This window comes from Argentina silus (genome assembly GCF_951799395.1).
Source record: "Argentina silus genome assembly, chromosome: 4".
NCBI classification, from domain to species: domain Eukaryota; kingdom Metazoa; phylum Chordata; class Actinopteri; order Argentiniformes; family Argentinidae; genus Argentina; species Argentina silus.
The window spans coordinates 22,668,865-22,694,752 of record NC_139658.1 but is presented as its reverse complement, the minus strand read 5'-3'; the positions used below and the strand labels follow the sequence as shown (position 1 = coordinate 22,694,752).

General features: G+C 47.8%; 2 protein-coding genes across 2 annotated transcripts in view; both read left to right on the top strand.

Annotated features, from left to right (window-relative positions):
• skib (v-ski avian sarcoma viral oncogene homolog b) overlaps positions 1 to 19,296 on the top strand; it is a 37,783-nt gene extending 18,487 nt beyond the window's left edge. The window contains exons 2-7 of the mRNA XM_083667821.1: positions 12,919 to 13,032; positions 13,303 to 13,406; positions 13,688 to 14,022; positions 14,684 to 15,003; positions 15,243 to 15,473; positions 16,846 to 19,296. Of these exons, the coding sequence (XP_083523947.1) occupies positions 12,919 to 13,032; positions 13,303 to 13,406; positions 13,688 to 14,022; positions 14,684 to 15,003; positions 15,243 to 15,473; positions 16,846 to 17,103 (1,362 nt within the window). The 3' untranslated portion in view covers positions 17,104 to 19,296. The remainder of the gene's footprint in view (positions 1 to 12,918; positions 13,033 to 13,302; positions 13,407 to 13,687; positions 14,023 to 14,683; positions 15,004 to 15,242; positions 15,474 to 16,845) is intronic.
• Positions 19,297 to 20,455: 1,159 nt separating this feature from the next.
• plch2b (phospholipase C, eta 2b) overlaps positions 20,456 to 25,888 on the top strand; it is a gene marked incomplete at both ends in the record, with an annotated part of 13,656 nt that continues 8,223 nt past the window's right edge. Inside the window, 6 exons of the mRNA XM_083668546.1 lie at positions 20,456 to 20,567; positions 22,028 to 22,174; positions 22,730 to 22,995; positions 23,457 to 23,573; positions 25,226 to 25,396; positions 25,618 to 25,708. Coding sequence (XP_083524672.1) covers positions 20,456 to 20,567; positions 22,028 to 22,174; positions 22,730 to 22,995; positions 23,457 to 23,573; positions 25,226 to 25,396; positions 25,618 to 25,708 — 904 coding nt within the window. The remainder of the gene's footprint in view (positions 20,568 to 22,027; positions 22,175 to 22,729; positions 22,996 to 23,456; positions 23,574 to 25,225; positions 25,397 to 25,617; positions 25,709 to 25,888) is intronic.

Genomic DNA, 25,888 nt, shown 5'->3' with positions numbered 1-25,888 from the left:
CGAGATTCACTCAGAGCCTCTCAACATATCTCTGTCGGTTCCTCCCTCACTTTTCATGTCATGTTGAGGTCTCTTGAGTTCCCCCCCCCCCCCCCCAAAAAAAAAAATCCTCGAATGAGAGTCTGGAAATAATGGTCTCTGCTCTGAGTTAGTGGTTGAGTCCACTGCAGTGATTCAGGGTAGAAAAATGTGGTCTGTGTCTCTTTAAGAGCGTTGGCCTGTCTGCAGAATGCATCAGTCCCGTGGAGCAGACACAGGCCAGGGGGAGGGGGGAGGGGGGTGCTGGAGGGAGGAGCGTGGGGCTTAGCAGGGGGAGGGAGGACGGCGGTAGGGAACAGCCACAGTCTGGGCCTCCAGCCTCCTGGCTAGACTGCTGAAAGTTATTATTGAGTTCCTGTGCTCGGCCTCCCCTCCCTATGGCATACTCCTCTCTGCTCACTACTAGAGAGGGAGGGAGAGAGAGAGAGAGAGGGAGGGAGAGAGAGACAGAGAGAGAGAGAGAGAAAGATCTGGCAGCCCACCATGCCCCTTTGCAATGACCTTACATGCAACAAATAAAGGATAATTTTGTGTGATTCCATGTTTTCAGAGGCAAAGTCTTTGAGCCTCCAAGACCGTACACACACACACACACACACACACACACGCACACGCACACACACATGCACACACACACACACACGCACACACATGCACACACACACAGCAACGCTATCCTACAGCTGCTCCAGCAGCAGCTGAAAACCCCTCGGCCTCCACACTCTGGTGTAGAGTTACAGCCTTCATCGTAGACGTGCCCTCCTGTGCGTCTCAGGAGCGGCCTTAACTAGTCGAGACAAGAAACGCACGGAGGTTGACTTCTCTCCAATCAGCGTTCGGCGCACCGAATCCTCTCTCTGGCGTGTTAAATGATGAGCGTGATTCACGGAGGGACGGGTGGGAGGAGGAGGGATGCAGACGGCGGAGAAATGCTGTGATCTCTTTCTTTTTGGGGTTGCATTCTTAACACTTGCCCTTATCCAGCACAACCCATGACGAGAGGCCCAGGAATCTGAGATGGGTGGTTCTGTATTATTAAATTGAATTCGTCCAAGACCGAAATATGGATTTTCTTTTTTTTTTTTTTCTTCAACCAAGTGAAAATATGTTGGGAGTAGTAGACCAACAGATCTCACATAGCGGCCTCTCACTCATGTAACTCAGAACACAGTTTACAGTGTAGTGTGTGCAGTATAGTACAGTTTACAGTGTAGTGTGTGCAGTATAGTACAGTTTACAGTGTAGTGTGTGCAGTATAGTACAGCTCTGTGCTGGAGGCTGAAGCTCGGCCCTCTGAGGTCAGTGGTTAGAGCTCAGTCAGAGGGGTCAGGGTGGATTTGCCGGTGGAGTCGTGTCGTAGGAGGTCATAGGGATTACATGCTTACACCATGGCCTCTCTTCAGACCTGACCCTGCCTGCCTGCCTGCCTGCCTGCCTGCCTGTCTTTCCTGCCTGCTCTTCCTGTCTGCCTGCCTGTCTTCCCTGCCTGCCTGCCTTCCTGTCTTCCCTGCCTGCCTGCCTGTCTGTCTTCCCTGCCTGTCTGCCTGTCTTCCCTGCCTGCCTGTCTGTCTGCCTGCCTGCCTGCCTGTCTTCCCTGCCTGCCTGCCTGTCTTCCCTGCCTGCCTGTCTGTCTGCCTGCCTGCCTGTCTGTCTGCCTTTCTGCCTGCCTGTGTGTCTGCCTGCCTGCCTGTCTTCCCTTCCTGCCTGCCTGTCTTCCCTCCCTGCCTGCCTGTCTTCCCTCCCTGCCTGCCTGTCTTCCCTGCCTGCCTGTCTTGTCTGTCTTTCCTTCCTGCCTGGCTGTCTTCCCTGCCTGCCTGGCTGTCTTCCCTGCCTGCCTGCCTGCCTGCCTGCCTGTCTTCCATGCCTGCCTGCCTGCCTGTCTTCCATGCCTGCCTGCCTGCCTGTCTTCCCTGCCTGCCTGCCTGTCTTCCCTGCCTGCCTGCCTGCCTGTCTTCCTGCCTACCAACACACAGGTCTAATCCCTGGGTCTGGTCCACATCCACTGCATTAGGCCACAGAGCGCCTGTGTCAGCTCTGCCCAGAGAGAGAGGAGACATTTATATAACTCGCTGGCCCGGTCTGGCCTTTGTGTGTGTGTGTGTGTGTGTGTGTGTGTGTGTGTGTGTGTGTGTGTGTGTGTGTGTGTGTGTGTGTGTGTGTGTGTGTGTGTGTGTGTGTGTGTGTGTGTGTGTGTGTGTGTGTGTGTGTGTGTGTGTGTGTGTGTGTGTGCGTGTGTGTGCGTGTGCATGCGTGCGTGTGTGTGTGTGTGTGCGTACACGCATGCATGAGTGTGTGGTGTGTGTGCGTGCATGCATGCGCGTGTGTATGTGTGTCTATCCCCCTATGGCTCTAAGCTATCTTGTGTAGCTGACCGGGGTCAGCCGTAGTGGCCAGCTGCTGCTCGACCTACTGTTCAATTCCCTGGCCTCAATACAGGCTGCATGGACCACCTGAGGATCAGCAGGGATTATGACGACAACCCCCCCCCAACACACACACACACACACACACACATACACACACATACACACACACACACACACACACACACACACACGTTTATTTTCTACATGTGTCTTCATTCATGGTTTGTACAATCACACAGTCTCTGTTTTAAAGGTTGGGAGTGAACTCTGCGATGGCGTGGGGGGGGGGGGGGACTCTGGCACCCGAGCGGGTATTTTGTGAAGTTCTGTTTGTTGAGTCAGAGCTTAGCTGTGCTGCCACTGTTATGCGGTTGCTATGGAGAAAAACACTCGTCCCAGATTCAGAGGAGTGCAATAAAAATCATCCAGGAAAAAGACATTTCCAAGAATTTTTCAGGGTCACGAAGCAGACGACTCATTGCGATGGGTCGAGCAGCGCTGCGGTCCAGCCTCTTGCCTCCCCTCCTTTGCCCTCCATTTTAGAATGCTCGTATTTATTTTATGGAGGCTTCAAGACCAGGCCCCCTCTCACCCAAATATTCTTGTAAGCAGATCTGTTTTCCTGCTAATGGAGGACGGAGAGGGGGGGAGGGAGGGAGGGAGGGGGGGGGAGAGAGAGAGAGAGAGGCGAATGTTTAACTATGGAATGTGTGATCTGAGGAACGGATGTTGTGGGTGTTTTTATCCCTGATTTCCCTCAGAGACAATTCCTTGAACAAGTAGAAACAAGTGAAATGCTATTTGATCTGAGAGTGTTTCTGTATACACAGAGCAAGGCCGTTCTTCTCTGCTTCATTTGAGTCATCTTCCAATCATCCCAGGAAGAAACAAAAAGGACATACTCGGTACACACCTTAATAAGCCTCCGACCGTGTCCGCTATTTTTCAAAAAAAAAAAACGTTCATCAGTTTCTCGGTAGCACATAATATAAAACCCACTGATTTCCAAGTAATATTGTTTTTCCTGGCACGGTAAGTCGACCCTGCCACATGCCCGCCCGCCCGGACCTCCTTTAGTGCTCTTAGTGGAGAGGGGCTTCTCATTTCTAATGTTTCCTGTCATTCTGAATGGGTCCATTAGCACCTCTTCCCTACCCTCACGCTCACGCTCACGCTCACGCTCGCAAAGCAACACCACAGCAATGCTGCCTAAGAGGTTCCGCTCTTGAGCTCCGAAAGAATCCATTTTGAGAGCCAGAAAATTCTCAATCACACAAACAGTCGCTGCACGGCTGGGCCACAACATCAGCACGAAAACAATCCTCTGTAGTCACAACACGAGGGACGACCCCTCTGAACCGTTAGCCGAGGCTGTGGTGTTGGCCTGGCTTGTGAGCAGACTTTGTGTTTGGCCTTGTGATTTTTATTTGACAGAGACGTCGTGTTATAACATAAGGCACGTTGCTGATGGGTCTGGACAGGGGAGAGCCTGCCTTGGAACAGAGGAGCCCGAATGGCGTCTATAAATTTGGGGGGATTTATCACCTTGGTTCAGCCAATTACCCCCGTCCTCCGTTCCCAGGACAGACACTGTGCTGGTGGAATGACATCATATGGGACCCTGAGCAGTGACCCTAACTTCACCTCACTCTCTCTCACACATTTTACGGCCCTCACCCCCCCCCCCTCCGTCCCATCCCGTCCTGTCACACCTCTTAACCTCTGCCTGGCATTCATCCCTTCTTCTTCTTGCCCTATAAACCTGCCACCTGCCCTCCTCCCCACTGGCCTGCTGAAGGGCTCAACTTACCAGCTCAGCTGACCCAAGGGCGCAATTATACCTCCTGCAGTACACGCTTGGTCATTGTTAACATGTAGTTCTGTTGTTGTTGTTGTTGTTTTGTCTGTCTGTCTCTGACCATTTCTAATGCAGATATGGTAGTTGATGAGAACAAAGCTACTGCGACAAATCATGATGATTCACTCTTCAACGGCAGCATGTGTGTGAGGCTGGTAGAGGTAGAAATCGGAGGACGCGCTCAAGCATGTGTTTGATACCATTCCTCATTCCATTCCATGCATGAGCCTGTCCTCCGATTTCTACCTCCACTGGTGTCACACTACAGTAGGTGTAGAAAGGTGTGTGTGTGTGTGTGTGTGTGTGTGTGTGTGTGTGTGTGTGTGTGTGTGTGTGTGTGTGTGTGTGTGTGTGTGTGTGTGTGTGTGTGTGTGTGTGCGCGTGTGTGTGCGTGTGTCAGCTGGCTCCTACTGATGACACCAGCAGCGGCTATAACTGTGCAGAGGGCTCCAGACTGATCGATTGGAGGCCGGCCCGTGGAGACAGCACCATAATGGCAGGATAAAAAGATACCGCGCCCCGAGCGGCACTAGCCATCCTTCAGATCGCACAGCGGTTTATAGGAAGAATGTGGACGGGGGTTGTCGCAGTAACGATGCAGATTTGTTATCATAAATCAGCCAAAAGGAAGATACAAAAGAGGGCCTAACTTGACACTTCAGGATGCCGTTTATATTTTTTCATCATCCACGTGCGTTGTGTAATCGTGTTGTGAATCGAGTTGTGAACGTGAAAGGCTCTCCCTGTCTGCGAGCGATTACCCACCTGAACCCAAACGCTGCTGTGTAGGGGTGGGGTGGGTGAGGGGTGGGTGAGGGGGGGGGGCGTCCCTTGACTCCATGACCAGCTGGTGACACGGCCACCAGTCACCCCCAGAGAGGATCTGATTGTCCATCTGGCCTGTCAATCACACAGATTGTGACAGACGCCGCAATCAGACAGACGCCAGAGGGCAAGCCCATCATCATCATCATCATCATCATTTCACTGAGCTCCTCCGCCTGACACACTGTAACGGAGCTGACCCTGACCGATATGGATCCTCCTGGTACCTGGTACCGGAGGTGACGGAATGGCCCGTGTGTTTGTAGCTTGGCACTGTTTGGGTTGTGGAGAGGTTATCCAGTGACATTATAATCGTCTTTCTGACTTCTTTGCCTTGGGATTAGCACTAATCTCTGGGATTAAAAACTCCGGGAGTCCCACAGTGGATTTACTGTCTCATGGCAGGTCTGTGCTTACTGCTACGACAGCAGAGCAGAGCAGACAGTCTCTTATGTCGAAGGGGGAGAGGGGGGAGGGAGAGGGGGAGGGGGAGGTTACTAATCTGTGGAAAAGCAAGTTTCGCAGACAGGAGATGTTACAGTATTGACTGGATGATGGGGTCGTAATGCCTGGTGCAGCCTCTCTGTATAAGGGGCGGTTCGTCTCCAGCAACGGAGCCATGAAGACACTGATCTGAGCGGTGTTATTGTCAGACATATTAGAAAACCTTGCCCCAATATGGACACCAAACTGATGTAGCCTATGTTGTACGCAGGGGAGGCTGGTGGAGGTAGAAGTCGGAGGACGGGGCTCATTGTAATGCATGGAATGGAATGGAATGAGGGATGGTATGGAACACATGCTCATGTACTGTAGGCTATCTGGAATCTCCACGCAAATTGAATTGAATCCAAGGCAAACTACTAAAGCATTGTGTATATTTAATTACCATGGACGTTGATACATGATTTATACAAGACTTGTGCCAGCACGTCTCAAATTAGGATTCTCTCTGGCTCTGCTCTACGTGAGCTTTACTACGACATTGTAAAGGGTAGGATATCTCTCTCTCTCTCTCTGTCTCTGTCTCTCTCTCTCTATCTCTCTCTCTATCTCTGTCTCTCTCTCTCTCTCTATCTCTGTCTCTCTCTCTCTCTCTCTGTTTCTCTCTCTCTCTCTCTCTCTCTGTTTCTCTCTCTCTCTATCTCTGTCTCTCTCTCTCTCTCTCTGTTTCTCTCTCTCTCTATCTCTGTCTCTCTCTCTGTCTCTCTCTCTCTCTCTCTCTCTGTCTCTCGTCAACCATCATCCCTTCCGGCTTCCTGGTTAGCTCTGCAGCTGCTCCTGCATTGTAAGTGTGCTAAATGTGAATAGAAGCATAAAGCCGTTGTGCGTGTGTGTGTGTGTGTGCGTGTGTGTGCGTGCGCGTGTGCGTGTGCGCACGTGCGTTTATCTGCCCTAATTAGTACTCTACCTAAGCACAGTACGCTCTACACACAGAACTAATGGTGTACTGTCTAATTTTCCAATTCCACAAATACGGCATGGCTGCTCTTTCCGACAGGCATCCAGTGAATTTGGCACTATGTCCGTCTAAATATACACCACTCTCACAGAACACGTCGGCTGTCCAAAGATAACTGGGACCGTAAGCCATACCAAACATGCTCATGCTAATAACATGTAATCTGCGTGGATATCTGTGTCGTGTCTTTCTGGCTCGAGTTACAGCCCTGGCTTGAGAGAGTCATAGGGAGTAAGAGAGTATAGAACACATGTGATGTTGTTATGGTTACTATTTTTCAATTGGACCCCCCCCTGCCCCCACCCCCCCCACTTTGAGTAACACTCCTTTCTTAAATACCAGGAGTCCTAAATTACCCTTAGCTGTTGGGATTAGGCGAACTGGGACACCTGTAAGGGTCAATGTTTCCTCTTCCGACCTCTTCTGTAGTGTGGAAGGGCAGGGTGACATGCTGTCATGTATTGATAGACCTGACCCTCCTCCTCCTCCTCCTCCTCCTCCTCCTCCTCCTCTCCCAGGGCTACATGTGCCACACACACGGCTCACACAGTTCCCATTGTACGAACAGATGACTTCTCTCAGTCTGACCGGGCGTTCGGCTCAGACCTCTCAAAATGAGGCTCAATCCGAAAGACAATTAGGGACAATCCAATTAGGGTTGATTTACTGTGAGACTGTTCTCACGATATAGCCCTTATGGATGTCCATGCTGCTGCTGCTGCTGTTCCTCCTCCTGCTGAAGTTCAGATCACTTCTCACAATGAAACGCTGGTGTCTTCTCCAGAGGCTAGTTCATAGTTTGTTCATACCAGAAAGATTTGAACCATGAGCAATTGTGAAAAAAGGGGGGGGGGGGGTTGAAGTCTAGACACTACGTTTGTGAAATAAAGAGGAGGGAAATGAATAAGAGGATGTTTTTCGATAGAAGAGAGATGATGCATTTGTAGACTTTGTGGGCTGACACCGTGCCAGCCCAGCTGCTAGGAGATCACCACTGGGCTTATTATACATACATGTAACCTTTCAAGTTTCACGTTTGTTTAGTTTTAAAGTGCATTCTCACCAATGTCTCAACACGCTGTATGTCATATAAAAAACAAAACACATTAACAGAACACATAACATCAATAAAAGCATAAATGGGTACAAAATAATCTTGACATGGGGAACGGGGAAAGGCAGTGGATGGGGGGGGGGGGGGGGGGGGGGGTTGCTAAGGGCAACTGTAAGCAGCTCTAAAAAGGTGGGTCTTGAGGTTAGCCTGACCCGCTAACAAGGGCAGGCAGGCAGGCAGGCAGACAGGCAGGCAGGCAGACAGGCAGGCAGGCAGGCAGGCAGGCAGGCAGGCAGGCAGGCTCATCCACCGAACCTTCCTAGTCCACTGTAGGATGATCCCTGTCAGCCCAGCCCAGCTATAAGGAGATCACCACTCGGCTGATTATAAATCATGAGATCTTCTTAGTTCCTCCATACAACAAACACTGAACAGAGGGTCTAGACTCTAGAGGCACCCCAGGGACCACCCATCCCATCCCATCCCCGGCCCTCCCCGGTCTACCCCGACTAGTCCCAAACTTCCCACTAAGGCTGTAACCTGGACGAGCTGTACCAGTTGGTGTGCCCTTGAGCGGGACAGCTCTCTGCTAAGCACCCTCAGATCTGGGGGATTACACACAGGGGTTTAGGAGCGGAAAGGAGGTCTGACATCCGAAACTGTTGTGTCTTGTTGCTGAGCACTTTCCTCCATGCCGCGCTATCATGCAGCATGCAGTGGTATTGTGTGACCGTCGCCTGAGGAAGTTCAGCTGGGGAGACTATTTTCGTCGTGCGGGCCTGGCCGACCAGGCCGAGTGTTACTCCCTCCCGTGTTTTTAGTTTTTCAAGACAATGCCGTTTGAGATTTGAGTCTGTGCTTCGGTAACCGTGAAAGGATCCGATGTTTCCATCCCCGGTTTCACAGCTAGCGGCGTGGAAAAAAACATGTCAAATTCAAACGTGTGGCGGCGAAGAATGAGTTAAAGCCAGTCACTCACGAACCCACACTGTGTCTTCCCTCGTCCCTGGACGTCTGAGTTGATGTGGCGTGCCACGGCGGGTTTACACAGAAGTTACTCACTCACTTTGCATTTCTGTTGAATCGTTTGTTTAGTTGATTGGGAGTGTTGCTTCGACCAGTCATTGCTTGTTAGGTCCATGTTAAAACTAAAACAACATTCTCACGCTCCAATTAGCAACTATTGACAGAAGGTCAGATGGCCTAGTCTCGCAATGGATGTTGACATGTCTGAAGTTATGGTTCTGTTGTGAGGATTTGCCGTGCAGCCATTTTGGCACAGCGTGAGATTATCACAGTAATGCTATGCCATTATTTGAGTGTAATTTAAAGAGAAAGCATGTCTGCTTTCGCCTCAGTGCTGTTAACCGCTGTTTAGCCTACAGGTTTGCTTTGAAACGGTCCCTCATTATTGCTCCTCAAAGAAATATCATACAATAGCCAGTTGAAAAGGGCAATGCTTGAATGGACTCTTTAAGAGGAGGCTGTACTTGGCCTTCAAGTATACATTCCTCCAGCTCAGTGCTTCCTCTGTGGTCCCGCTCCCTGCTCCCGCCCCCCTACCCCGATTCCCCTACCCCACCCCCCTACCCCACTCCCCTACCCCGCCCCCTCTCACTCAGGACTGAGTTCCCACAGGGGCCTTGGCCAAAGCAAACTCCTGAGAGGAAGTCTCTCTCTCCCTCACTCCCTCTCTCTCTCTCTCTCCCTCACTCCCTCTCTCTCTCTCTCTCTACGCCTCTGCCTCTGCCTCTTTTTCTCTTTTTCTCTCTTTTTTCGGAACTGCTGCCCCTCTCTCTCTCTTCCTCTCTCTCTCTCTCTCTCTCTCTCTCTCTCTCTGAGTCACTCATTCTCATGAGGCACAGTTTTTCAAGTGAAGTTTCTTTAGAGACTACAGTACTGGCGTAGAGAGCGAGGGCTACGTCATTGTCACATGGTTCTGGGTCTTTCTCGTTAGGCAGCAGGGTGCATGAGGAGCATGTTATGACTGAGTGGCCATGTTATAAAAGCTGAATGGCCATGTTATGACTGAGTGGCCATGTTATGACTGAGTGGCCATGTTATAGCTGAATGGCCATGTTATGGCTGAGTGGCCATGTTATGACTGAGTGGCCATGTTATGACTGAGTGGCCATGTTATAGCTGAATGGCCATGTTATGGCTGAGTGGCCATGTTATGACTGAGTGGCCATGTTATGACTGAGTGGCCATGTTATAAAAGCTGAGTGGCCATGTTATAAAAGCTGAGTGGCCATGTTATGACTGAGTGGCCATGTTATGACTGAGTGGCCATGTTATGACTGAGTGGCCATGTTATAGCTGAGTGGCCATGTTATGACTGAGTGGCCATGTTATGGGCTGAGTGGCCATGTTATGACTGAGTGGCCATGTTATAGCTGAGTGGCCATGTTATGACTGAGTGGCCATGTTATGACTGAGTGGCCATGTTATGACTGAGTGGCCATGTTATGGCTGTGATGTGGTGGTGGATGAAGCCCATGTGGCTCCGGGTCTGTGAGATCAGTGTCAGATATAGCTTGTGGTGTCTGGGAGGGTGTGTTTTCTTATTATGTCCAGGGCTCACAGTTCTTCCTGGAGCTCCAGACCTCAGGGTAGGAATAGTACCAGACTCACTGCCTTTGTTGTCGAAAACAACAGCTTATGCCGGTAATTGCAGACTCCCATTTCGCCACTCGCTGCAGTTCCTAGAAAAGCGCTGGCGTTCGGTTAGTCAGGTGAGGGGTCGACTCATGGTGACGACACGGGGAGGGCCAACAAGCAGATGGGGCAGCTGGAGGTCTGGGTTAAATGTCTTTGAGCATTAACATCACCAGACATTCCCCCCACAGTCTGCCTTGGTGTGTGTGTGTGTGTGTGTGTGTGTGTGTGTGTGTGTTTATATGTGTGTTTATGTGTGTCTGTGTGTGTGTTCGTGCTTGTGTGCGTGTGTGTGCGCGCGCGTGTGTGTGTGTGTGTGTGTGTGTGTGTGTGTGTGTTTATGGGTGTGAGTGTGTGGTTAGACGTTAGTGAGTCAGGGAGACATGAGAGGAGTGTCCAGACAACCACAGTCATGCCATGTGCACTTGGGCCCTGTGATAACACCCCTCCTGTATGATTATGGCTTTATGAGCCAGAGGCACAGTCGCAAATGAGACGCTTGTGTGGCATGTTTCAGACGGAGGGTTCTGGAACCCAGGGCTGAGGTATGCAGTGTGAGACCTGACTGACGCCTCCCCCTTGTGTCACTTTGTCGAAAACCACAAACAGAACTGCGAGACATGATTCATTAACACCACCAACATAGTCAGTCAGTCAGTCAGTCAGTCAGTCAGTCAGTCAGTCAGTAAATGTTTCGCTCCTTCCTGGAGGTTATCACCAAGATGGGTGATTAACCTTTAAAAAAACTGTGCACAGGAGTAGTTTAGATTTTCCATTGAATGTCTGCAGTTTACGAGGTATGCACTGCGTATTGTGTCATGGTTTCCATTGGCTCATCCGTTGAGCGGTAGGTAGATAGTAGGGTGTTTGAGATTCCTCGAGGAGTGAGTAAGAAGCTGGCAGGCCCGGGCAGGCCTCCCCATGTGCCTAGGTAAACATATCCTTCACCCAGACCTGAGGGCAGGAACGAGATTACCCTGTCTGTCTCACCAAGGCAGCCATGGCCCCCAGAGCTATACACACACACACTCACGAGCGTGCACACACACATTTATGCACACACACACACACACACACGCACATACTGTAATCACACACAACCTTGTTTCACACACACACACACACACACACACACACACACACACACACACTTCCTGAATCACTGTAACATGGCCAAACCTGCCACCATGTGAGCCCCAGAGAGAAAAAGAGGGAGAAAGAGAAAGAGAAAGGGGGAGCAGTTAGCTGTACTTGCCGTCATCCTGCTCAGCAGTGTGAAGTGGGCAAACATGGCGTGACTCCACCGTGCGTGTGGAGGTGCTGCTCCGCTGGTGGAGTGTTTCACCCTCCGGTTGTCAGATTTCAGTGCCATTTCTCCCAGCCTTCCCAGCCTTCCCAGCCTTCCCAGCCCTCCCAGCCTTCCCAGCCTTCCCAGCCTTCCCAGCCTTCCCAGCCCTCCCAGCCTTCCCAGCCTTCCCAGCCCTCCCAGCCTTCCCAGCCCTCCCAGCCCTCCCAGCCCTCCCAGCCTTCCCAGCCTTCCCAGCCCTCCCAGCCTTCCCAGCCTTCCCAGCCTTCCCAGCCTTCCCAGCCTTCCCAGCTCTTCCAGCCCTCCCAGCCTTCCCAGCCTTCCCAGCCCTTCCAGCCTTCCCAGCCCTCTCAGCTCTTCCAGCCTTCCCAGCCTTCCCAGCCTTCCCAGCCTTCCCAGCCTTCCCAGCCCTCCCAGCCTTCCCAGCCCTCCCAGCCTTCCCAGCCTTCCCAGCCTTCCCAGCCTTCCCAGCCTTCCCAGCTCTTCCAGCCCTCTCCCACACAGAGCAGAGCAGAGTTCCACTGCACCGTATGGTGCCTGAACCTCCTCAGGCAGGCAGGCAAGGAGCCAGGCAGGCAGACAGATAGACAAGTGGGCAGGCAGGTGGGCAGGCAGGCAGGCAGGCAGGCAGACAGACAGACAGACAGACAGACAGACAGACAGACAATTGGCAGAGGCAAGCAGGCAGGCAGGCAGGGAGGGACGGAGGGAGGGAGGGAGGCAGGCAGGCAGGCAGGCAGACAAGCAGGCAGGCACGCAGACAGACAGACACAGGCAGACAGACAGACACAGTAAGACAGACAGACAAGCAGGCAGGCAGGCAGGCGCGGCATGGTGTAGCCCTGTTGGCTGCTATCCAGACCAGACCAGCCAGCGTGTCTGTGTGTCTGTGTGTCTGCTGCTCACAGCTCAGACGCACACTGAGCTCCCAGCACAGAGACAGCTCTATCTCTCTCATAGACACAGCCACTGTACTCCTCTACCCCCCCCCCCCCCCCTCTCTCTCTCTCTCTCTCTCTCTCTCTCTTACAAGGCCATCCTCTCTTACTGCAATGGCCACGGTCACTGGCATGCAGGATTCGTCCTGTTCTAGAATGTGTCACTGAGCAGGGGAGGCACGTGTTTGATGCCACTCCGTTATTCCGCTCCATGCATTACAATGAGCCCGTCCTCCGACTTCTACCCGCACCAGCCTCCCCCTGTCCACTGAGATGCACCTCAGCCCCGGCTCCGTAGCTCAGAGACGACGCCAGTTGCAGTATGATGCGCTGTTCTCGTTGATGGGGAAGTAAAGTTGATGGTTAACAGTTTCTTTCTCTTCTCTTCTCTTCTCTTCTCTTCTCGCCACAGTCCCACAGCCCGGTTCCAGCCAAGAAGTCCAAACTGGACAAATTACACTCTCCGTCAGCTGACAAAGAGAAGCTCCCCGACTGGTTACAAGCTCTGTCCAAGTCCGCAAACAAGGTTTGTAACTCATCCCACCATGTCCCTCTGAAACCTGATTTGCTGCAAGGTGAAAAGTCAAAGGGGCCTTGTCTGACAGGGTTATTGCGTCACATTGTGTGACACCTATCACATGGGGTTAGTACCTATAGTATTTATAGTATATAAATACTATATAAATACCTATAGTATAAATACCTATAGTATTTTTACGCTAACCCTGTTATTGATGATTTAATAGCGTTTCTCCATTGGCGTTATTTAAAGCGGCTATGCTACCTCTGCTCTCAGGATCTCAAACCGGCCCAGCTCAAACAGAGACCCTCAGCCTTCCGCCCATGGTCCCCCAGAACCCCGTCTGCAGAGAGGGAGAAGTCCACCAATCAGCATGAGAGGTGAGTCATGTTGTCATAGTGATTCATGTTCGTGTCAGAGTTTCAGCCAACAGTCATACCAAAAAAAGCAGTTTCAGCCAACAGTTGAGTAAAGCAGTTTCAGTCTGTAACCCATGTACAGTAGGTCTCATTCTAACAATGTATTTTAAAAGAATCAGACTGTAATGATATCCAACATGTTATAATCGGCATTTTGTTTTTTTCCATCTGTTGTGTGGAGCTCTTATTTGGGTGAACTACAGCACGTGAGGTATTCATGTATACTTTGTTGTCATATACAGATCAAACCACAAAAGTCAAGACAGCCCTGTGGTCTCCAATGGAGCCTTAGTTCCTGTGGGCTTCCAGAGAGAAGAGCCGTCCTGCCAGGCCCAGGCCCAGATCCAGACCCAGACCCAGATTCAGGCCCAGGCCCAGACCCAGACCCAAACCCAAACCCAGACCCACCCCAAGGACAGCCAGGCCCCAGCCAGAGGAACCAGCTCCAGGCCTCCACATGGAGGACAGGGGGGTGACTCCCAGCCTGCACCCAAAGCTGCCCTCCCCAACCCAGCCAACAGTGTGGAGGAAGACATGGAGACCGATGCAGAGATTGAGGTGGACGACTGTGAGGACTGTAAGTGCACAGTTGATATGTTCTAGAAGGGGCAACGTGACTGACACACACGTTGACACACCCATGTTGAGGAAACCTCTGTTCATTTCTTTGAAATATTTGATCCAGAGAAAAATACCACGACTTTTGAGTTTCGAAATGAGAGCCTTTGCCACACAGCAAGCATAGTGAGCATGGAGAGACTGGATGAGCCTTGCACAAGGGTGCCATCTGCTGGTTGTTCTGAGTAGCACAGGCATAGAGTGAGAAGGATCGCCCCAGAGCCTAATTGTTTGTTGTTGGAATTGTCATTAGGAAAATCCCCAAAAATCTAATTAGATGTTATCTGGTCCATCAGATATTTAATGGTGTGTTGGAGTCTATAGTAAATATAGTAACGTTTTTTGTATTATTTGATCTATCACTTACATAAATCTTACAGCCTCACCAGTAGATGTCACCCCTGTCAGGCGTTTCTGATGCTGGACTTCATTACTCCATTTTCTGGCACAATATATAATAGCATTTATTCTGAGATTACATTGCCCTGTCAGTCATGTAGACGTTTGTGTTATTTATTCATACTAATATTTAATTATTATGATTTTGAAACTGTCAAACTGTCAAAGCGTCATGTCACTGTCAGCTCCAACTCTAACCATTTATTTTCTCTGGTTTTCAGACCCACTATCTGTCCCATCCTTGGCCTCCCCTCCGTCTGCCTGCTCCCGCGCGGCCCGAACCCTGACCCCCCAGGGCACCCCGAGACTCCCTGCAGGCCCAGCTCGACTGCCGGGCCCCCCAGGGCCTCCATGCGCCCCAGGGCCTCCATGCCCCCCAGCAACCCCGTGCCCAGAGCTGGAGACCCTCAGACAGGCCCTGTACGGAGGATTGGACTCTAAGGAGGCCCGGGAGAAGTTCCTACAGGAGATTGTGAAGATGAGAGTGAAGCAGGAGGAGAAGCTGGGGGCGGCTCTGCAGGCCAAACGTAACCTTCAGCAGGTAAACATCCTCACCCAAGATCCAAAATGGCTGCCTTTGATACAGTGGAGAAAAGCAATAATAAAGTCACAACAATTTTAAAAAAAACTTTCAAAAAAATAAAATAAAATAAAAAGTTCTTATTTAGGATGCAACAGAATTCACAGTCAAAGCAGCGTTGTTTATTAATGATGAAGTGTATTGTTTACGTGGCGACATCACAATGTCAACAACTCACAGACAACGCGTTGTCTTCACAGGAGCTGGAGTTTGTGAGGGTGGCCAAGAAGGGGCGTCTCCGCGACGCCATCGAGGCCAAGCGCAACCTGAGGAAGGAGATCGAACGCCTGCGCAGCGAGTGGGAGAGGAGGATGAGGGACTGCGAGGAGTCCCGCGGGCATCTGAAGAGAGAGCTGGACCGCGAGAGACAGCTACGAGTCTGTGACAAAGGCTGTGACTCCGAACGCCTGAGGGCCAAATACTCTACCCAGGTAAACACAGGACCAAGTACTCTACCCAGGTAAACACAGGACCAAGTACTCTACCCAGGTAAACACAGGACCAAGTACTCTACCCAGGTAAACACAGGGCCACGTACTCTACCCAGGTAAACACAGGGCCACGTACTCTACCCAGGTAAACACAGGGCCACGTACTCTACCCAGGTAAACACAGGGCCACGTACTCTACCCAGGTAAACACAGGGCCACGTACTCTACCCAGGTAAACACAGGGCCAAGTACTCTACCCAGGTAAACACAGGGCCACGTACTCTACCCAGGTAAACACAGGGCCAAGTACTCTACCCAGGTAAACACAGGGCCGAGATGTACAGTACCAGTCAAAGGTTTGGACACGCCGTCTCATTCAATGGTTTTTCTTTATTTTTTTATTATTTTCTACATTGTAGATTAATATTGAAGACATCAAACTTATGAAGGAACACATATCCAGAATGTGTTTTATATTTTAGATTCTTCAAAGTAGCCACCTTTTGCTTTGATGACAGCTTTGCACACTCTTGGCAAGGTGTGTCCAAACCTTTGACTGGTACTGTGTGTACTGTATGTATATATATATATATGACTGGTACTGTGTGTATGTATGTATATATATATATGACTGGTACTGTGTGTATGTATGTATGTATATATATATATATGACTGGTACTGTGTGTACTGTATCTGATACACTGTAATACAGGCCACCATACAAAGATGGATGGATGATGGCTGTGCAACCTTGGCTTAGAGCTGATGCGTGCGTTCCATAATTGATGTGTGTGTTCTCTGATTGATGTGTGTGTGTGTGTGTGTGTGTGTGCGTTCTGTGATTGATGTGTGTGTGTGTGTGTGTGTACCCCAGTTGGTGTGTGTGTGTGTGTGTGTGTGTGTTCCTCCACTAATGTGTGTGTTCTCTGGCTGAGGTGTGTGTTCCATAGTTGGTGTGTGCGTTCCATAATTGATGTGTGTGTTCTCTGATTGGTGTGTGTGTGTGTGTGTGTGTGTGTGTGTGTGTGTGTGTGTGTATTCCTCCACTAATGTGTGTGTTCTCTGGCTGAGGTGTGTGTTCCATAGTTGATGTGTGCGTTCCATAATTGATGCGTGTGTTCTCTGATTGATGTGTGTGTGTGTATGTACCCAAATTGGTGTGTGTGTGTGTGTGTGTGTGTTCCTCCACTAATGTATGTGTTCTCTGGCTGAGGTGTGTGTTCCATAGTTGATGTGTGCGTTCCATAATTGATGCGTGTGTTCTCTGATTGATGTGTGTGTGTGTGTGTTCCTCCACTGACGTGTGTGTTCCATAGTTGATGTGTGTGTTCTGTTGACTGACGTGTGTGTGTGTTCTCTCTTGTGTTGCAGATTGAGTGGCTGCAGGTACAGCTGCAGCAGGCGGAAGCAGACAGGGAGCAGCTGAGGGCTGAGCTCCAGGAGGAGATGGAGGCGCGGCAGAGCCTGGAGGTGGTGGTGAAGGACCTGCAGACTCAGCTGGGCCAAGAGGCCGACGTCAGCCAGGCAGACATCCAGGACACCACCACCACCACCACCACCACCACCATCAAACCCCAGCAGACAAACACACACACTCAGAGACAGACACAGCACCATAATGGATCCTAAAGCAAGCAGACAGTCTTGACTGGGCGCTGGAGTCAGAGACTTGATGCGAGAGTGTGTGTGTGTGTGTTATTACGGACTGCATCACACCTCTTGTGAAGAGAAAGAAATTCCTGCAAAAAAAACGAGATGATGTGGGGGGGGGGGGGCAAAGTCAGATGTTTTCGTAGAACGAGAGAGACAGAAAAATATCTGGTTATTGATATATGATAGAAATTGACGTTATTATGATAATATATGGACTTCATAAACTGAACTGGAAAGAAGCATGAATGAGCATGTTGTACAGCCTGAAGAGGACACAGAAGACACCTGACAAGTGACATTAGAGCCCTCGTTTAGATTCCTGAAGCTCTTCAAGGATTTTATTTTGGTATAAGCTATTTAAAGATGTGCAAATATAACAACGTAACGTTACTTGAATATATAGGGAAAAGAGAAGTGATTGTTTTCATAAAAAGACAGCAGCAGATGAAACTCTTGCTAGTGCCACAAAATCTCGGTACGCTTCAAGGTATTACGAACCACTGGAGACAAAGGACACCAGTTTACCACTATTTACATTTACATTTATGGCATTTAGCAGACGCCTTTATCCAAAGCGACTTACAACAAATACCTTTGTTAAAGTAAGTGAATCATCTATCCAACAGTCATCATAAGACAAAGTAATCAACGCTCACACCAGGGGCCATTGGCAGTCGTAATGCCAGAAGCCAATTTTTTTTTTAATTTATTTACTTTTTTCAGTTTTCTTAATCAAACTTTTTTGGAGGACGCATAGGACATGTTGCATGAGCAGCAGAGGGTATCCCACAGGCAACACTCTCACATTACACGTTCACATTCAGATATATACAGTATGTATGTATACCAGCTTCTTTGTTTATTTGTGTTCTTCTGTATTTAAAGCCTGAAGTATTGGGGATTGTGTGGTCTGGTTTCAGTTCCACCATCTTTTTATTCACATCTTAAATATTTTATGGAAGTGTTACTTTTTATAATTCTTACACAACTTAATTTGTTAATTGAACATAGTTTGATGATGTTAATTGTGTATGAAACCAAACCATGTGACATGCTTACGCAAATGTGCTTGCTCATGTTAGTATGGAGTTTGGCTGGTAAATCCGACGTTGCCGATGTATACACCTTTGAAATAACTGTCTATTTGGTGAATTTAGGTATTTCTGATTTTTATACTGTAAAATAATTTATATTCCAAAATAATTTGCTGCCTGTCAACTATAAGCATTTGTTTTTAGTCACTGGTTTTAGGGCTCTTCAATCAACATGTGCTGTTTATATGAACAACATTTCTACATATATACGAGAATATGGATATATATTTTTTTACTTTACAAAAAGGAATTGCACTTTTTAAGAAAAGAAAATTGCATTGTGCATTTTACTCCCTGTTATGTTTTCAAATCACGAATGAACACGAACATGGAATTGAACAACACTTTCATTCAAAGTTCTCTTATGTAAATACAGTACGAATGATATTGTAAATAAGATATTTGTCAATAAGTTTGTTGTTGTTTGTTTCACACTTAAAATTGCTTATGAATTGAGTATTATTTTGGCTCTTACGTGACACTAATAGAACGTCTATATTTGGGATCTTGATATTAAAGTGTCATTATTGCCCCCCTTTGATGTCCTCTGAGGTCAAAGGGCATTTTTATTAGAATGGATTATGGATGGAGTGAATGAAACACTACCATTGGTCGGTCATAGGATTGACCAATCAGTGACCTTTGAGAGAGAATATTTTACATGTTCCCTTTATCTCCCTTTATTCAATGAGAACGACAAAAAAATCTACATTATTTGATGTATCTTCCAAAACCTAAACCAAAAATTCAAAAATAGATTTATGATATATCTCAGTATCCACTACTTTGTCAGGCTCCTAATAGGATAAATACAACACCTTTTATGGGTCTTATTACAAGGTGCCCTCTTGTATTGTAGGAGAAACTACTTGTATGTTTTATGTATCAGTTGTTATTATTCTTATCTCCCCACTAAATACCTGTTCGGTACAATGTAATACCAATATACATTGTGTTAATGCTCTTGTTGTAGTTTTGGTTTGGAAGTGGGGTTTGTTTTTTGCCGCTTGTTTCAATGTTTTCTTTTACCTTTGAAAAAACCTGTATAATACCCATTAAAATCAAATCAACCATATTCACAGGGGTGCTGTTGTCTCTCTTTCTGGTTGTGTGTGCAGGTGTGTGTGTGTGTGTGTGTGTGTGTGTGTGTACGCCTGTGTGTGTGTGTGTGTGTGTGTGCAGGTGTGTGCAATGTATTATGAGTGTGTTTATCATTCATGCCAACCTCAATGGCAGAGCTGATTCATGCGTGCAGATGACTTGTAATAACATAATTGTCTCAAGAAAGAGAGCCTCACAGACATCTGAGGAAAGAGTTAATCTCATTTGTTTAACTAATCTCAATTGAGAGAGTCACACAACAGTCTGGCACACAGTTTTAGTACTGTATGTATATCTGATGGGAATGTCTTGGAGACGTTACTCTCACGTCCATGTCCACTGGACCTTCAATTTATGATAATGGGCGGTTCCTCTGTGCCAACTCTCTCCCTTTCTTCAAGAGTTTACTGGTAGCATGAAAATCCCTCGGCCACAGCCTCCCACCCAGGATTACAGCCTGAGGAAGATTTAGTGAGCGACACGTGTTGCGCCCTCCTCCTCCTCCTCCTCCTCCACCTCCTGTCTTCTGTTAGTGCAGAAAGACACTCAGCTTCAATGGCTGCCTAATGTTGACCTCTTCACTGGACTAATGTTGACTAGGAGCTAGAATCAATGGAGGATCGAGGAGCGGATCGTTCAGGGACCTTCATCCCCTGACTTTTGGCTTATTCCCTCTGGAGATAAAATACCAAAACTAAGGTAGTGGGCATGACAAGGTTTTTTTAATTCTGTGTGAGAGAAGAAGACTCTGAAGATGGATTTCTGCTTGGATTAAGTAGTGAGGTTTTTTCTTTTTTTAATATTCGTTCTGATATAATCAACCTACAGACACAGCAGACACGGACAGCGTGAGACGGTGAGACAGGCGGTGGGTAGAGGACATGAGCAGGAGACAGCCGGGGACCTAAATGAGTAAAGCAGGAATGCATGTGACTCCAGCGATGGCTCCCTTATCTCCAGGCCTGAACACCACCACACCTACAGCGACTATGGCACCCCTGTCTCCAAATAAGAACAACCCCATGTTTGGGAACATGTCTTTGGGGATGCTCTCCCCCTCTTTGTCCAGTAGCCCCTCCACGTCGAGCAGACGGGCCTCCAGCCCTTACAACAGGTCCTCTTCCCCGTCCTTAATGACATCCCCAAAGCTGTGGCAGAAAACCTCCATCTCCAGACTGGCAGAGGAGTTCTTCTGGATAGGTGGAAGCATTGTTGCCCAGCCCAAATGGAGACTGGGTCAGATTGGTAAGACACCAGATAGCACTTCTACAGTACATCCGATTCTGTCTTTCTCCCATGTGCATTTAGGAAGGTACAAATGAAATTTAAAGGACCATTGTTTACTGTGAATGCAAGTGTGCAATTTCATTTGACAGGTAGCAATTACAGACAGCAATTAGCTCTAACAAATGTGTTCTCCTTTCTCAAGTAAACATACGGCACTAAGCTTGAAAACAAAGTGATAGGGAGGACCACAAGGACTGTGGACTTTAAATCAGGGTTTATGCTCGCCACTTTGGATTTCGCAGCGTGATTGAGTAAAACCGCGAGTGACGGGTGTGAGTAGCTAACGGGCATATGGACGCAAAACAATCCCCTGAGATTAGACAGAGGGATGGGGACTAGCCTCGGATCACGTGTCCCTGTGCCCCAGATCACTGGTTAGAGTTTACCTGCTCGCACTCTCAGGCACAACAATCCCATGTTGATACTTTACCTGTACATGACCCACAAACAGACCAATACATCTGAATTGAAGGGAGGTCGTTGGAATGGCAGCTAGATAAAGTTGTTTCGGAGGACTGTTCACAATGATATGTCAATACATCAGGGGTCGCTGATGGAGGTAGAAATCGGAGAACGGGTTTATCGTAACACGATTGATACCATTCAATGTGATTGACACCGTTCAAAATTCCGTTCCGTGCATCACAATGAACCCGTCCTCCAATTTCTACCTCCACCAGCCTTCCCTGCAATACATACAGTACCATAAAGTCGGAGTGTAAAAACAGCACAAATTATAGATAGGCTACAGATGTAATGAGAAAAAAACCTAAATGTTATCAATATATTAATTAATTCCCAGTGCTGTTTTCCACGTGTGCCACATACTGTTAACATATATTGTTAACGTACTGTAAACAACCACTTAAATCCTATCCCTGACGTATTCAGCTAATCTGATCTCAGCAATTGCCAGTTGGTAAACCTCTGCTTGAACTCTCTTATTTACTCTGTATGTATGTATGGCGTATTCCACCAGTATTGTGAAGGATATCCTGACCTTCAGCGTTGCATATGATCACAGTATAATTCAGTGTGAAAGGTTTTTTGATAACATGCAACACACAGTACATACAATACAATACAATACAATAAACATACCATTACGTACTGTAGGAACCAGGAGAGGCTGGTGGAGGCAGAAATCGGAGGACGGGTTTATTGTAATGCATAGAATGGAATGAGCAATGGTATCAAACACGTGTGACCCCATCCTCCGATTTCTACCTCCACCAGCCTCCACTGGGAGGAACCAACCCCGAATAAGGACCAACATAACAACATGTTCTTCAATGGACCTGGTTCTGTGGTTCTGAGACGAGCAGCTCTGTGTTGCAAAAGCCCCTGTGAAGCCCTCTGATGTTGCCCCTCTCAGTGAGTTCCTCCCCTCTGACCTCTGACCTTTGACCTCCCTGTAGTGGAGCGGTGCATGTGCACCATGCAGGTAGGCACCCAGATGACCAAACTGAAGGGAAAGAAAAAAGGACTGGTCCGATTCTTCTACCTGGACGAGCACAAGTCCTGCATCCGATGGAGGCCTTCCAGGAAGCATGACAAGGCCAAAAGTGAGTCAGACAAGGATTGTTTCAGACCAGTATGTTGAGAGACATGGTAATATTTCAACTATGTCTACATCATTTGATATTTATCATTGGACCCTATAAAATCTATAGTCCACACAGTATGGACAATACAGCATATATAGAAAGTGATATGATAGTTTGGAGTTGGAGAGTTTGGTTTGTGTAGTCTCCTGTGACTATCGGTCAGTTTTAGACCTTGATAAAGGCTCTGTCAGGTTAGGAGTGTAGGTGTCTTGACTGATTATATTGTGTACATTCTGTGCGATTGTTTGTAATGTAGGCTCATATAATGTATTTAATGTGTTTTAATGTAAACAGGGCTCCCCTGAAAAAGAGACCTTGGTCTCAGTGGGACACCTGTGTATAAATAAAGGTTTATTAATACTACTACTAATAATAATAATACGAATAATAACAATACTACTACTACTACTACTACTACTACTACTACTACTAATAATAATAATAATAATAATAATAATAGTAATAATATGGCACAGACATGATCCATTCATTTCCTATTTGTTTTCTCTCCAGTAACGATCGACTCCATCCATGAAGTGTGTGAGGGGAAGAAATCAGAGATCTTCCATCGCTACGCCGACAGTCGCTTTGACCCGAACTGCTGCTTCAGTATTTACCATGGCAACCACGTTGAGTCTCTTGACCTGGTGTCAGCGACGTGGGAGGAGGCCCGCACCTGGATCACCGGTCTTAAATACCTCATGGCTGGCATCAGCGATGAGGACAGCCTGGCCAAGAGACAGCGCACCCGCGACCAATATCCTTCAGCCTGCCGCTCGGTATCATGTCAGTAGGCCCCTGTGACTCTATGACCGGTGACCTCTTGACCTACAGTTAAAAAAACAAGGTGTAGAATCACCCTTAAAACAACAGCAGAGTGACCGGTGGGATAATGATAATGTGGGGTGGGGTGGGGTGGGGTGGAGTGGAGTGGAGTTGAGTTGAGTTGAGTTGAGTTGAGTTGAGTTGAGTTGAGTTGAGTTGAGTTGAGTTGAGTTGAGTTGAGTTGAGTTGAGTTGAGTTGAGTTGAGTTGAGTTGAGTTGGAAGGCTGTGGGCATTAATAGGGATGTTTTGTCTTTTCAGGTGCAAGGATTCAAGGCCCTTTAATTGCATGGGATGTGTTTCAAGGCATGCTGCAATCGATGTATTTGACAATAGAATAGATTAAATGTCTTTGTCTCATTAGTCACTGACTCTTCAGGGTTCAGCCTTAACTTATCTTCCACATGGTTGCAACAGACGTTCTCAGAGGCAGACAAGAATGGAGATGGAACTCTGAGCATTGGAGAGGTTCTTCAGCTGCTCCACAAGCTGAACGTGAACCTGACCAGGCAGAAGATCAGGGAGATGTTCAAGGTAAGATCATATTCAAGGAATTTTAAAAACGTTTAATCTGGATCAGAAGGATTCGGTTTCTTTTTTGCTATCCAGGATCAGATCTATCTGGCAGATTTTGAGTAGTGTAGGTGAAATCTGCCAGCTAGATCTGATCCTGGATAGCATGAAAGTATTCGGAATCATTCTGATCTAGATTAGAAGTTTTGAAATACTGGGCCCTGATGATCATTCCAAAGAGGGGTATTCTGATGCCTTACCTGATACAAGTATAAAGACCTGATCATAGAAATCGATGGTTAGGTTGATCATATACTGTATATTCCTGCTGTGGTTTGGCACAGAGAACACAATGTACAGCGTTGTTTATATCCTGTAGTTATGGCCGATGTTATGTTGTCACGTGTCAGTGTTTCAGTGTTGGACATGTCGTGTGTCTGTGTTGTCGTGTGTCAGTGTTTCAGTGTTGGACATGTTGTCGTGTGTCAGTGTTGTCATGTGTCTGTGTTGTCGTGTGTCAGTGTTGTTGTGTGTCAGTGTTGTCGTGTGTCTGTGTTGTCGTGTGTCAATGTTGTCGTGTGTCTGTGTTGTCGTGTGTCAGTGTTGTCGTGTGTCAGTGTTGTCGTGTGTCTGTGTTGTCGTGTGTCAGTGTTGTCGTGTGTCTGTGTTGTCGTGTGTCTGTGTTGTCGTGTGTCAGTGTTGTCGTGTGTCTGTGTTGTCGTGTGTCAGTGTTGTCGTGTGTCAGTGTTGTCGTGTGTCAGTGTTGTCGTGTGTCAGTGTTGTACCTTGAGAGAGCTGAGCACAGGTTGCCAGAACAAGGAGAAGCACGCTACGGGAAGACCATATGGTCACCACTAAGCAGATGGCTGTGGTTGTAATACTGTACTGTATGTGTTCAGCACTATGCGCTGGTAATCCATGGAGATAACATTGCAATGTGTGCAGTTTCATTGTCTAGGCTGCTTCTTTGTGTTCTGCGTATCTGAATTCTCCACATGAGACATAGTTCCTCATCTGTCAGTCAGATCTAGAGGGACGCTCAATTGTAGCCGTCTTCTTAAACGGATATGCTTAGTGTCATTATCTCTCAGGCAGTAGAGAAACCATGTACAGTAACAAAATGTACAAACATGTAACAATGAGTGTACAGTATAGCTTAGATGTAATGCAAACCACATATTTGTAGTTTTTGAAATTAGACAGAAAACGCAATGGATTTATTGGCAATGATATGCAACATGTGGAATGATTGCATTCAAATACAGTGTCATTCTGTGATATTATCAGACTCCAATTACACATCTGTTACTGTACTCACAAAACAACACCCGCGACCTCTGACCAGGACACAAAGAGAAAGGATCTCCTCTACCTTCTGTTTTTATATCTGGCTTCCAACCGTAGTATTTAAATTAAGAGCTGTTTCCAAGGACAACCAATGAGGCCCCATCCTATCAATTCTATTCATATGACAACACAGCATCAACATTCCTGAGGGCTCGGGCTTGTAAACATCACAGAGATCATAGTCATTTGGCCCATCGGGGGAAGGGATCTCAAGAAAAGGGGGAGGGGGGGGGGGCAGAATTGATGTCTCCCCCATCACCACCATAGTTGTTGAAATAGTGTTGGAAAGGCGAAAGGAAACCACCAACTGATTTTTCCGTTCCCAGGAGGCAGACACAGATGACAACCAAGGATCATTGGGGTTTGCTGAATTCGGCGCCTTCTATAAGATGATGTCCACACGCAGAGACCTCTACCTCATCATGATCTCCTACACCAATCAAAAGGAATTTATGGACCTAAATGACATCGCCCGCTTCCTGGAAATCGAACAGAAAGTAAAAGCAGAGAACAGAAATAAATAACACCGCCGCTTATATCATCATTACCTGTATATCAAGCAAACTTGAGCATTGCCAGATATCTTCTATGAAATCTCGAATTCTCCAACAAAATATGGCAATGGCGCTGATATACAAGTTCACGATTTTATTGAATATTTAAAACATCGTTTTTTAAATGAACATTTGAATTTCCTTTCCCCTGTTCTGTGTGGCAGATATCGGGCACCAGAGATCATTGTATAGAGATAGTGGAGCAGTTTGAACCGTGCCCTGAAAACCTACAGCGTATGGTCCTCGGCATCGATGGTAAGGAGCTCTCCCATCAGTGGTTGTGGCAGCCATTTCTGAAGGGGTTTGTCTGTAGTTTCCATGACTACTGCTCCTACTACTACTACGTTCTTGTAATGGCCGTATCATGGTCCATAGAAATCAGGCTGGAGGAGGTAGAAATCGGAGGACGGGCTCATTGTAATGCATGGAACGGAA